At 46.9% G+C, this 13,358-nt stretch overlaps 2 protein-coding genes across 2 annotated transcripts in view; both read right to left on the minus strand.

Moving 5' to 3' along the window:
* LOC137430068 (acetyl-CoA carboxylase 1) overlaps positions 1–13,358 on the minus strand; it is a 763,460-nt gene that overhangs the window by 690,941 nt on the left and 59,161 nt on the right. The window lies entirely within an intron of this gene.
* On the minus strand, positions 1,074–8,015 carry PEX12 (peroxisomal biogenesis factor 12). Its single transcript, XM_068120567.2, has 5 exons — positions 7,878–8,015; positions 2,192–2,366; positions 1,949–2,093; positions 1,655–1,870; positions 1,074–1,569 (listed from the first exon to the last, which is right to left on the minus strand). The coding sequence occupies exons 1-5, from the start codon at positions 7,971–7,973 to the stop codon at positions 1,170–1,172; spliced, it is 1,032 nt and encodes a 343-aa protein (XP_067976668.2). The 5' UTR covers positions 7,974–8,015; the 3' UTR covers positions 1,074–1,169.

A 13,358-nucleotide genomic window follows, 5' to 3' on the forward strand; every position in this document is an offset into this window, starting at 1 on the left:
AGCCAGAGTGCAAATCCTGCTAACAACCTCCTTGAGAGAGGACCCAGTACCCTGGTACTCATTTCGCCGACCTTGGAAGGATGACAAGCGGAGTCAACCCCACCTGGTATCAATTCAACAGCTGAACGGGATTCGAACTCAGGACCTTAGGATCCCAAGCCCGCCGCCCTACCCAACCCCCTCTGCCCTACCCACCCCCCTCTGCCCTACCCACCCCCCTCTGCCCTACCCACCCCCCTCCGCCCTACCCATCCCCCTCCGCCCTACCCATCTCCCCCTCCGCCCTACCCATCCTCCTCCTCCGCCCTACCCATCCCCTTCCGTCCTACCCATCCCCCTCACGTCCTATAATGGTGTCAAACCCATCCGTGTCAATACTGTCCCCCACATCTCCAAGCCCGCATTCTTGCAACCCCACCGTTTCTCCAGTGTATACACGAGAATGGCACTTGGTAGGGAGCATACCTCCGCCAGGCTGTTTACAGTTTTGTATCCCACAAATAGGCCGGATCTGAATCCGGACCTGAACCAAAATCTCGTCTGCATGTTATTGTCACCTACCCAAGGCATCTTCCAAGTTTTGTCAAAACAGGTCCATAGCTTTTTGAGATACCATGCTATAAGTCAATTTGGCCACATCTCACAATTGCGAAGAATCACTTTCAAATTATAGTGTCTGGATCTTCACCAAAATCGAATCAATTCGTCCTTGTCACCATACCAACCTGTTAACCAAGTTTCGTCCAAATACATCCATAACTTTGAGATATATACACGTGAGCCTCAGCATGTCTCTAGGTCCCTGCTCTCAAATGTTGTGTTTGTGTCCTTCCCCCTCTCTCCCCATCTTGTCTACCGCTCCCGATGTTATATGTTTTATGTGTCGGTTTGTCTTTCTGTGTGATTAATGCTCGCTCTTTCACGAGCTTCGATGTTGTATACAAAAAAAAAAAAAATCCTGGTCAAAGAAAGACAAACAAACAGGGGTGAAAATGTGACCTCTCCACCTTCAGTGGTGGAGGAAAATATATATAAGTGCACTTGTAAAAATAAGCAAAGTTGGTAAATTGGAATAATTGCACACAATTTATTATTTAAACTTGCACAGCAAGTGTCATGAACATTTACAAAATCACCTCTTGAGATTTCCATGCCAAGTTAAACAGCCATCATGGACCATGATGGTCAGGAGCAAAAAGCCGTACCATCTGGCGAGGACTCGAAGGGCAGCCAGTGACGGGACAGCTGCGGTGTGTGCGTATATAGTTGTACACGCATGGGTAGCAGAAAACGTACCCTGAAGTGCTAAGCACTGCCGGATTGCTTCGCGGCTGCAAGCAGATGGGGCACTTCTCGGTAGATTCTCCATGCACTTCCAGGTGTGTGGGTGCAGGTGGGGTAGGGCACCAGGGACCAAATGGATCAGCTGCCGTGGCCTCTCTTGCACCCGCTGCATACCAATACTCTAAAAATTGAAGGAAGAAGACCAAAATGGAGAACGCCGAAGAGATGGATACAGTCGTCCCACTGTATACTGATTTCAGGGTCGATGCAATTCGACCGATGAGCCTGAAGGACAGAGAAGAAGATCCTAAATTTGTTTTGAGAATTTACCTATCACCGACCATCATATACACCACTGAAATTTTCTTACCCAGCTTCATGTGAGAAGTTTTCTCCTTCCTGAAGTTGCTTTGCCAACTTGGCCGTATCTTGTGAAGTAAGGTGGGACAGGTACACTCCAGCAAACCAGAGCAGTATTGAATGTCGTTTCACCTTTCCGAGGGCATAGCAGAGCTGGTAGTTGAGTGTGATGCCTTCCCACATGAGCACAGCAAAAGGATATGTCGAAAGGAAAAGCTGCTGGAGTCTGAGACACACATTGGATGAGATATTGATGATCAAACTCAAGCAACATGTCGTAAACACAAGGCCGAACTACACCGACCTGGCACGAGCAGTGTGAGGGAAGACCACGCCAAAGTCCCTTTCATCTCGCAAACGTTGGAAGAGCTTTGTCAGCTTCACTCGCAGATACGGTCCGGCCACGAGCAACAACAACGAAACACGATGCTCCCGCAGGGGCAACCAACCTTGATGACATTGCAAGAAAAGAGACTGTGGTCACCATGAGGGCAAGTGGCAGCAAACTATTGAGAAACCTTAAGAATATGTTTCCCATTAATCTAACCTTTGGTGGAACGAGGAAACTGCGGAACCCGTTTGAGACCGTAGAAGTTTTCGGAGAAGGAAGCTCCAGTACTTGTAAGGTAGTGGTGTTGTAGAGTTAGTTCCAGCAGACAATACAGCTCATCAAACCAAGACCAAAGGAACTCCCAACGATTGGGATTTGACTCGACAAGGACCTACAAAGTTCGCAATGACCACAGATCCTTAGGTCATACCACATTCAGGTCGGTATTCAAGCATGATCAAGATACCTATCCATGGTAACGACAAAAACGCAAGCCAGCAGGGATCAGAAAGGGAAGATTAAATGTCTTGAAACTTAATGGTATAAGCATAGAGTGCCTTCAGAAAGTATTGACACCCCTTGACTTTTTCACATTTTGTGTTACAGCCTGAATTTAAAATGGATTAAATTGAGATTTTATATCACTGACCTACACAATTTAATCCATACCCCTTAATGTAAGTGGAATTTTTATTTTCGAAATTTTTACAAAACAATTAAAAACTAAACACAGAAATATCTAATTTGCATTATTTAACCACCTGGGTCAATACTTTGTTGAAGCTCCTTTGACAGGGATTACAGCTTCGAGTCTTCTTGGGTATGTCTGTATCAGCTTTGACCATCTGGATTTGGGGAGTTTCTCCCATTTCTCCTTGCAGATTTGCTCTGTCAATTTTGATGGGGAGTGTTGGTGAACAGCAATCTTCATGTCTCTCCACAGATTCTCAATGGGATTCAAGTCTGGGCTTTGGTTGGGCCACTCAAGGATTTTCATGTTCTTGTTCTGAAGCCATTCCAGTGTTGCATTGGCTGTATGCTTGGGGTCATTTTCCTGTTGTAACATAAATCGTTGCCACAGTCCAAGGTCTTTTGCACTCTGAAGCAGGTTCTCCTCAAGGATTTGCCTGTATTTGGTTCCATTCGTTGTTCTCTCTATCCTGACAAGTCTACCAGTCCCTGCTGCTGAAAAGCATCCCCATGGCATGATGCTTGTCACCATTCTTCACGGTAAGGATGGTGTTGGATGGGTGATGAGCTCTGCTCGATTGCGACCAGGCGTAGCGCTTTGCATTCAGGCCAACGAGTTCAATTTTCATCTCGTCAGACCACAGAATATTTTGCCTCATGCTCTCAGTCTTTCCCGTGCCTTTTTGCAAACTCCAGGCATGCTGTCATGTGCGTTTTTCTCAGGTGTGGCATCCATCTGGCCACTCGCCCATAAAATTGTGAAGTGCTGCAGAGACAGTTGTCCTTCTGGCAGGTTCTCCAATCTCAGCCCAAGTTCTTTGAGTCTCTGTAGTTGTCAGTGGTCATTGGGCTCTAGGTCACCTTCCTGGCCAAGGTCCACCTTGCCCAGTTGCTCAGTTTGATTGGATGGCCAGCTCTTGGAAGAGTCTGGGTAGTTCCATATTCTTTCCATTTCCTAATGATGGAGATCACTGTCTTGGGAACTTTCAACACTCTAGAAATTGTTTTATACCCTTCCCCAGATCTATGCCTCCTCACAATTATATCTCGGAGTTCTATGGACAGTTGCTTGGACTTCATTGTAGAGTTTCTGCTCTGACATGCACTGTCAAACTGTGGGACCTTATATAAAAGGTGTGTTTCTTTTTAAATCATGTCCAATCAATTGAATTGGCCACAGGTGGACTCAAATCAAGTTGTAGAGACATCTCAAGGATGATCAAAGGAAATTGGATTCACCTGAGCTCAATTTGGAGTGTCACAGCAAAGGGGTTGAATACTTATTAAATCAAGACATTTCAGCTTTAAATTTTTAATTATTTTGGAAAAACATTTCTAAAAATAAAATAAAATCTACTTTGACATTATTGGGTATTTTGTGTAGATCAGTGACAAAAATCTCAATTTAATCCATTTAAAATTCATGCTGTAACATTAAATGTGAAAAAAGTCAAGGGGTGTGAATACTTTCTGAAGGCAATGTTTTTATGAATACAACAACAACAACAGGCATTTTAAGGCCATTTTCCCTGCTAGAGTGAGGGTTATCGTTGCGGTCCCCGTGACAATCTTCTCCATCTTGCCCTATTTTCTGCATCTCCCCTTGTTAACCCCCTTGCCCGCATTTCTTCTTTCACCATCTTTAGCCAAGTCTTTCTCGGTCTTCCCCGTCCTCTACTTCCTTCTACATTCATTTCCATCACTGTCAGCTGTCAGCTTATTACCGCCTTGCCCTTCGCTTCTATGTGCACCCAACACTGTCCCTATAACTCTTAACAACCTCAGAACCTTCTCCTGTCACATGTTCCAACATGGCTCCTTGTATCATGTAGTCCCTATTTTCATTATTCTTACCCAATCCCAGCACCCGACATTTCTTTTTGTTAAACTCCATCTGCCATTCTTTGAAAGAATCTCGACTTTCCTGAATCTGATCACCCTCACTCTCTGCCGTCTACTTTTTGCCCAAGCTTTGTGACATTTGTAAATTTAGAAAGCCTACTCTTAAATTCCACTGTCCAAATCAATGATGCAAACTAAATTTTCTTTAATAATACGCTCGCTTGTCCGTCCGTCTGTCTGTAACATTCCTTTCCACACATTGGTTGGACAGCTGGCCTGACTCCACCCACAATTGTCCCCTGAAAAAGATAACGGGGCCGCCACGTGCTACACGAAGCCAAAGACATCTTCAAAGGTGTCATATTTGCAATCACCATGCCCTCCCTATAAGTTTTCCCTTCAGTGTAAAACGACCAAAGCAACTGTTAACAGGATCATCGAATATATCAAAAGGTTGGAGCCGATAGACGTCACGGGTCTTGTGAAGGCCACAGTAAGTATAGGCCTCATGCTTCAGGCCTCTGCTCTCGGCTTATGGGCAAGTGTGATTGAATATATCCAAGCTATGTAACCACGATGCTTTATACCGCATATTCACATAGACAGACAGTGGGCATGTTTTTGTTTCAAACCGGGTTGTTGTTTTTGTTTTTTTTTAAAGCGATGAGGTGTGATGAGGTCTGTTTCTGACTATTTCCTCTTAAATTACGAAGGCCCATAAAACCCGCAAGGTTTGCCGACTGGTCATACTGGGCGAATGAAGTCGGTTTGCCGACTGGTAATATAAATCATGCCACTGATTTTATTTACTCATGAACATAAATTTTACGCTGAAGTTGTTTCTCTTTATTGCTTCCGCCACCAAAGGTGTATCGAGGTTATGTTTTCAACCCTGGCCGGTTGTTACTTGGCAAAAAATAAATAAATAATTTGAGAAGTATATTGATCACTTCGGTTTGTGTGTTTGTTTGTCTGTCCACTCACTTATACTTGCCTGCAGGTCACAATTTTAATCTGATCTTCATGAAAGGTCAACATAGACATGAGGTCAACAACCTTTTCAAATTTCTAAAATCCTCAATTTGCATCCGATTGATTGACTTGAAATTTGAATAAGATTTACATATCGGCAAACTGAATTCAACCACCAAGTATTTTGAGGTCAACATAGGCCAAAGGTCAACATAGGCCACATTTCTAAAATCCTCAATTTTCATCTGATTGACTTCAAATTTTAAGGGGATTTGCATATATGGCCAGTTAATTCAACCAAGTATTTTGAGGTCAACATAGGCCAAAAGGTCAACATAGGCCAAATGTCTAAAACTGTCAATTTTCATCCGATTAACCTAAACTTTGAAGACGATTTTCACATCAGGTCACTAAATTCAACCACTATTTTTGAGGTCAAAAGGATGCTCTACTGAGTGCCATTCTACTTTGTTCTGTTTTGCCAAGTGTCACTCCATGAGTGATTTTTCATTACTTGCCGGAAAAGATTCCGGCAAGTATGTTGATCGGTTGGTTTGTCTGTCTGTTTGTTTGCAGTACTACGTCTACACCGTTGCACGTAGAATCGCCAAACTTTGCACACGTATTTGTCTTGCCCTGGAATAGACTGTGCCCAATTGATGACGTCATCGGTCACGTGGTTAGGCCGCCATCTTGGAAAAACCGAAAAACTTTGCACCTCTATATCTCCAAAAGTGCTGAATAGAAAAAATTGAGACATGGCTCATTGTAATGAACTCTCCATGGGGAATAAAATATGTTAATGATGATGTCATAGGTGCCTCCATTATGACGTCATAATTCGACAAGTACAAAACTTCTTCCGATCAAGATGCAATTTCTTGAGCGACATGATGGCATAAACTGTTGGAGAAAAAAATATAATGATAACATCATCGGTCACGTGATTCGGCCGCCATCTTGGAAAAACGGAAAAACTTTGCACCTCTATATCTTTGAAAGTGCTGAATAGAAAAAATTGAGACATGGCTCATTGTAAAGAAATCTCCATGGGGAATAAAATATGTTAATGATGACGTCATTGGTGCCTCCATTATGACATCATAATTCGACAAGTACAAAACTTCAAAATCAAAACAAAACTTCAAAAAAAAAAAAAAATCATCAAGGAATAAATTACCATAGTTTAGAAAACAAATAATGATGACGTCATCGGTCACGTGGTTCGGCCGCCATATTTTTCCAAAATGGATGATAAAGTACATTCCGGCAAGTCCTTGGTCTCTGACTGATTTTTCATCTGTTTGTCTGTTTGTCTGTCTGTGCGCAGCACTACGTCTACACCGTTGCACGGAGAATCACCAAACTTTACACATATTTGTCTTGCCCTGGAATAGATTGTGCCCAATTGATGACGTCATCGGTCACGTGGTTCGGCCGCCATCTTGGAAAAACCAAAAAACTTTGCACCTCCATATCTCCGAAAGTGCTGAATAGAAAAAATTGAGACATGGCTCATTGTAAAGAACTCTCCATGAGGAATAAAATATGTTAATGATGATGCCATAGGTGCCTCCATTATGACATCATAATTCAAGTACAAAACTTCATCTGATCAAGATGAAATTTCTTGAGCATAATCTAGGAATAAATTAGTTTAGCTAATGATGACAAAATAGATCGTAAACAAAACCCCCTGTGCTGTCTTTCCCTCGTGGTCCCCCTGTACTGTCTTTCCCTCGTGGTCCCCCTGTGCTGTCTTTCCCTCGTGGTCCCCCTGTGCTGTCTTTCCCTCATGGTCCCCCTGTGCTGTCTTTCCCTCGTGCTCCCCCTGTGCTGTCTTTCCCTTGCGGTCCCCCTGTGCTGTCTTTCCCTCACGGTTGTCAGCTCTTTCACGAGCCTCGATTCAGTATACAAAAACAAAAAAACAAAAAAAACGATTTATATAACATATTTTAAAAGGTTGTGGACGAGTTATGACTAAACTTGGTGGATGAGTTGGTTTGGTGACAAGACCAAGCCGATTAGATTTTGGTTCAGGTCCGAATCAACATCCGACCTGTTGTGTTGGTGGGATGCAAAACGTAAACTGTTCACCAGGTGGAGGTGTGCGCTCTATCGAGTGCAGTTCTAGTTGAAATCTCTGACTCTCTCAAAAGTCACAAGCGTATGAATACATATTTTTTGCAGCAAGGGATGTTGTGTGGATGTGTGAATGATTAGTTCCCTTCAACCTGGACTGTGTCTGTGATGAGCTCAGGCTTTGGGCACCTGGCAGTGACAGTGATTGCCGCTGTAAACGTTCACAATTCGCAAGTTCGGGCCGAATCACGTGTTCTGCAATGTTGCACGGCCCAAAATCCCACCCGACCCGTTCCCTCCCCCAATACCGAGGCACCTTTACGGCATGCCTGAGTGCCGGCCGCGTCGCGGTAAGAAACCCGTCCTGAGCGAGCAACACAAACAGAGTCGGCCGAACGGGAGCCTCCGCCATGACGCCTGATTACGCTGTCCTCTTCTTCCTCTTCTCCATATAAACTGCCTTGTATAAATACTATTACAATATATTTTCCGTGCACACATCCGTGAGATTAAACGATCACTTTTTAAACTAAAAACGACACAAGTCCAGCAGACGTGTGGTAAAGCATTATCGAGTGCACTTTTAAACGATTCACCAACGTTTACGGCACAGGCAGCTACACCGCTCACTTTGTTCAACACAAGAAACATCAAATATGATCTCAAATAACTTGTCCAGTGAAACTTGAAATTAATTTAGTTAATGTACAAACTATATACAGTGTTGTGGTTATGAGAACCACATACATCCTCCAATGTTGGGGACTTGTGGTTATGAGTTCCAAATAAATCCGCTGATAAAAGCTCGCGCCATAATTACATACTCTGAACCGATTCTCCTCACGCGTTCTCTGAAGGCAGCTGTCGGGCGCCTTTTACGAGCGCTTCCCGAAAAAGACGTCGCTCATGAAATCCTTCCGTGGGCTGCGGGAATAATGCGTTGAATATTCTGCAGATGGTCTGCAAAATCAATATGGATTGTTGAAACCAAAGCGTTCAGAATCATTGGAATCTCCCGCGATGAAGCTAACTCCAAGGGCCTTTCACTCACTCACCGCGGACAGGTTGGTGGTCTTTCCGTCTTCTACCGAATCCTCTCTGGCCTTGCCCCCCCAGCTCTCTCTGGGCTCTGTCCCCCAAATATTCCTTCAGGTCGCACAAGATCTGCCTGCAACCCTCTTATGGTTAAACTGCCAAAATCAAGACTTTCTGCTCACCTTCACTCCTTCATTCCTCTTTTCTCCCGCCTCTGGAACAAACTCCCTCACTCTCTTCATTCCCACTCCACCCTCCAGGTCTTTAAAACAGCTGTTCACCACCATCTCTTATCTTCCCCCATCCAAAACCTTGATCTTTTCTACCCCCACTAATTTCGGTCCCCTTGTGTTTTATACCTCCCCCCGCCCCCCCCCCTCCCCTTCCTCCTGCCCCCAAGCCCTCTCCCTCCCACACTTCTCCCTGCTCTCAAATGTAATCAATATGGATTGATAAAAATTTTATTTGGGGTTCATTTACTGCACAATCGCAAAACAGACGAAACAATAGTTAAACTAAACAGACAGTTAAACGAAACTACATAACTATGAAATAATTGCTTAATTACGGAGATCGCGCCAAGAAAACCGCCCCACCCATAAAAGAGGGGAGGGGGCCAAGCAAAGCGAGAGAACATTCGGATAACATAATAAGGAAATCTGAGGGGCGGATATGATCTGAGGGGTGGATATGACCTGAGTGGTGGAGGAAACCTGAGTGGCGGAGGATATCTGAGGGGCGGATATGTTCTGAGGGGCGGATATGTTCTGAGGGGCGGATATGATCTGAGGGGTGGAGGAAACCTGAGTGGCGGAGGATATCTGAGGGGCGGAGGCTATCTGGGAGGCGGATATGATCTGAGGGGCGGATATGATCTGAGGGGTGGAGGAAACCTGAGAGGCGGATATGATCTGAGGGGCGGAGGAAACCTGAGAGGCAGAAATGATCTGAGGGGCGGAGGCTATCTGGGAGGCGGATATGTTCTGAGGGGCGGAGGAAACCTGAGAGGCAGATATGATCTGAGGGGCGGAGGAAACCTGAGAGGCAGATATGATCTGAGGGCGGAGGCTATCTGGGAGGCGGATATGTTCTGAGGGGCGGAGGAAACCTGAGAGGCGGATATGATCTGAGGGGCGGAGGCTATCTGGGAGGAGGATATGATCTGAGGGGTGGAGGAAACCTGGGAGGCGGATGCGGATATGATCTGGGGGGCGGAGGAAACCTGAGACTGAGAGGCGGATGCGGATATGATCTGAGGGGTGGAGGAAACCTGGGAGGCGGATGCGGATATGATCTGGGGGGCGGAGGAAACCTGAGACTGAGAGGCGGATGCGGATATGATCTGAGGGGTGGAGGAAACCTGAGACTGAGAGGCGGATGCGGATATGATCTGGGGGGCGGAGGAAACCTGAGACTGAGAGGCGGATGCGGATATGATCTGAGGGGTGGAGGAAACCTGAGAGGCGGATATGATCTGAGGGACGAAGGCTATCTGGGAGGCGGATATGATCTGAGGGGTGGAGGAAACCTGAGAGGCGGATATGATCTGAGGGGTGGAGAAAACCTGAGTGGCGGAGGCTATCTGAGGGGCGGAGGCTATCTGGGAGGCGGATATGATCTGAGGGGCGGCCTGGCGGAGGAAATCTGAGGAGCGGCGAATATCTGAGAGGAGGTGGGAAACTGAGAGGAGGAGGGAAACTGAGAGGAGGAGGGAAACTGAGAGGAGGAGGGAAACTGAGAGGAGGAGGGAAACTGAGAGGAGGAGGGAAACTGAGAAGAGGAGGGAAACTGAGAGGAGGAGGGAAACTGAGAGGCAGAGGCTATCTGAGGGGTGGAGGAAACCTGAGAGGCGGAGGGAAACTGAGAGGCACAGGCTATCTGAGGGGCGGAGGGAAACTGAGAGGAGGAGGGAAACTGAGAGGCGGAGGGAAACTGAGAGGAGGAGGGAAACTGAGAGGAGGAGGGAAACTGAGAGGAGGTGGGAAACTGAGAGGAGGAGGGAAACTGAGAGGAGGAGGGAAACTGAGAGGCAGAGGCTATCTGAGGGGCGGAGGAAACCTGAGAGGCGGAGGGAAACTGAGAGGAGGGGGGAAACTGAGAGGAGGGGCAAACTGAGGGGCGGAGGGAAACTGAGAGGAGGGGGGAAACTGAGAGGAGGAGGAAATCTGAGGGGCGGAGGAAACCTGAGAGGAGGAGGAAATCTGAGGGGCGGAGGGAAACTGAGCGGCAGAGGCTATCTGAGGGGCGGAGGAAACCTGAGGGGCGGAGGGAAACTGAGAGGAGGAGGAAATCTGAGGGGCGGAGGGAAACTGAGAGGCGGAGGCTATCTGAGGGGCGGAGGAAACCTGAGGGGCGGAGGGAAACTGAGAGGCAGAGGCTATCTGAGGGGCGGAGGAAACCTGAGAGGCGGAGGGAAACTGAGAGGAGGGGGGCAAACTGAGAGGAGGGGGAAAACTGAGAGGAGGAGGAAAACTGAGAGGAGGGGGGAAACTGAGGGGAGGGGGGAAACTGAGAGGAGGGGGAAAACTGAGAGGAGGGGGGAAACTGAGAGGAGGGGGAAAACTGAGAGGTGGGGGAAAACTGAGAGGAGGGGGGAAACTGAGAGGAGGGGGAAAACTGAGAGGAGGAGGGAAACTGAGAGGAGTGGGGAAACTGAGAGGAGGGGGAAAACTGAGAGGAGGGGGGAAACTGAGGGGCGGAGGAAACCTGAGAGGCGGAGGGAAACTGAGAGGAGGGGGGAAACTGAGAGGAGGGGGAAAACTGAGAGGAGGGGGAAAACTGAGAGGAGGGGGAAAACTGAGAGGAGGGGGGAAACTGAGAGGAGGGGGAAAACTGAGAGGAGGGGGAAAACTGAGAGGAGGGGGGAAACTAAGAGGAGGGGGGAAACTGAGAGGAGGGGGAAAACTGGGAGGAGGAGGAAAACTGAGAGGAGGAGGGAAACCTGAGGGGTGGAGGAAATCTGAGGGGCGGAGGAAACCTGAGGGGCGGAGGAAACCTGAGGGGCGGAGGAAACCTGAGGGGCGGAGGAAACCTGAGGGGCGGAGGAAACCTGAGGGGCGGAGGAAACCTGAGGGGCGGAGGAAACCTGAGGAGCGGAGGGAGGGGTACATGTTAAAAGCTTTTCCACTTGAAGCGATCAGATCACAGACTTTGTTTGGGGCTCGAGCGATTATTTGTATTCCTTGCACAATGCGAGTCTATTGTCGTCCTCCTCTTCTCTGTTTCTTTTTTTGCTTCCTTTCTTCCATCATTCCTTTTGCTCTGCCAGTCCGCTTGCATTAATTACTTCATTATCGTTCACTTTTTGCCAGTCGTTTACTGTGCGTGGTTTGTCTTCGGCATTCGGTCTTTCCTACATCTTTCGGATCTGTCCTTTCGCACTCTTCCTTATATCTTCTCCTCCTGCCCTCACACATCTTCGCTTTCGCATTCACACGTCTGATAGCTCCGTCACTGACTTTGCTCCGTCACTCCGTCACTTTGCACCTCTATATCTCCGAAAGTGCTGAATAGAAAAAATTGAGACATGGCTCATTGTAAAGAACTCTCCATGAGGAATAAAATATGTTAATGATGATGTCATAGGTGCCTCCATTATGACGTCATAATTCAAGTACAAAACTTCATCTGATCAAGATGAAATTTCTTGAGCATAATCTAGGAATAAATTAGTTTAGATAATGATGACAAAATAGATAGTAAACAAAACCCCCTGTGCTGTCTTTCCCTTGTGGTCCCCCTGTGCTGTCTTTCCCTCGCGGTCCCCCTGTGCTGTCTTTCCCTCGTGGTCCCCCTGTACTGTCTTTCCCTCGTTTGTCCCCATCAGACACCAAACCAGGTGCAAACGATCCTGGAGGAACATCCGGATCCACAGACAGAGAGACCGGTGGTTGGAATGTGGCACCTCGATGGATGAGGACACATCGGACTGCAGAACGGAATCAGCAGTGTATCAATGATCAGACCTGCGAGCCAACAATTGATTCACATGACGTTTTCAGATAAGACCGGCCAAAGTAAAAACGAGGGAGTTATAACCGGTCCAAAAACTCAAATCACAGTTGCGTCCGATTGTCATGACAACCCATTGTTGTCAGCATAAATAGTGTTGCGCCAAAACTGGCTGGTCCACCGTGTATTGAACGAACGAACATCGGTCGCGGTAGCACTGCCGGTGCACAAAGTCGAAGCAAATCCAGCCGCAATCACAACTGTTGGTCATATATGTGGAAAGCCGATGCTTCCTGCATAGTGTAATTTACCGAATTACGATAGGCGTGCAAAATAAAAGTGCCGTTTTCTCAGGAGTGGCTTCCAACTCGTCACGCTCCCATAAAGCCTAGATTTGTGAAGTGCTGCAGGGACTGTTGTCCTTCTGGCAGGTTCTCCCATCTCAGCCGAGGACCTCTGTAGTTCTGTCAGTGTGGTCTTTGATTTCGTGTTCACCTTCCTGACCGGTTGCTTAGTTTGGTCAGATGGCCAGCTCTAGGGAGAGTCTGGGTCGTTTCATATTCTTGGCATTTCCTAATGATAGAGCTCACTGTGTGCGCTTGGGAACTTTCAGCATTCTAGAAATTGTTTTATACTCTTCCCCAGATTTATGCCTCCTCACAATTCTATCTTGGAGTTCTACGGACAGTTCCTTGGATTTCATGGTCGAGTTTCTGCTCTGACATGCACTATCAACAATAGCACCTTGTATAGAAATGTGTGTTTCTTTCTGATACACAGTCTCCATGGAACTTCACGCTGAAGTTCGGAT

Source organism: Myxine glutinosa, chromosome 6 (assembly GCF_964187855.1).
Source record: "Myxine glutinosa chromosome 6, kmMyxGlut1.1, whole genome shotgun sequence".
In the NCBI taxonomy this organism is placed as follows: domain Eukaryota; kingdom Metazoa; phylum Chordata; class Myxini; order Myxiniformes; family Myxinidae; genus Myxine; species Myxine glutinosa.

Bases quoted from the DNA above. Each gene is read 5' to 3' on its own strand.
- PEX12 (XM_068120567.2), bottom strand. From the start codon at position 7,973: ATGGCGGAGGCTCCCGTTCGGCCGACTCTGTTTGTGTTGCTCGCTCAG. The intron at 2,367-7,877 runs GTGCCTCGGTAT...CGAACTTTGTAG, and splicing joins CACTCAGGCATGCCGTAAAG to GTCCTTGTCGAGTCAAATCC. The intron at 1,871-1,948 runs GTCGGTGTAGTT...TGTGTGTCTCAG, and splicing joins CCTCACACTGCTCGTGCCAG to ACTCCAGCAGCTTTTCCTTT.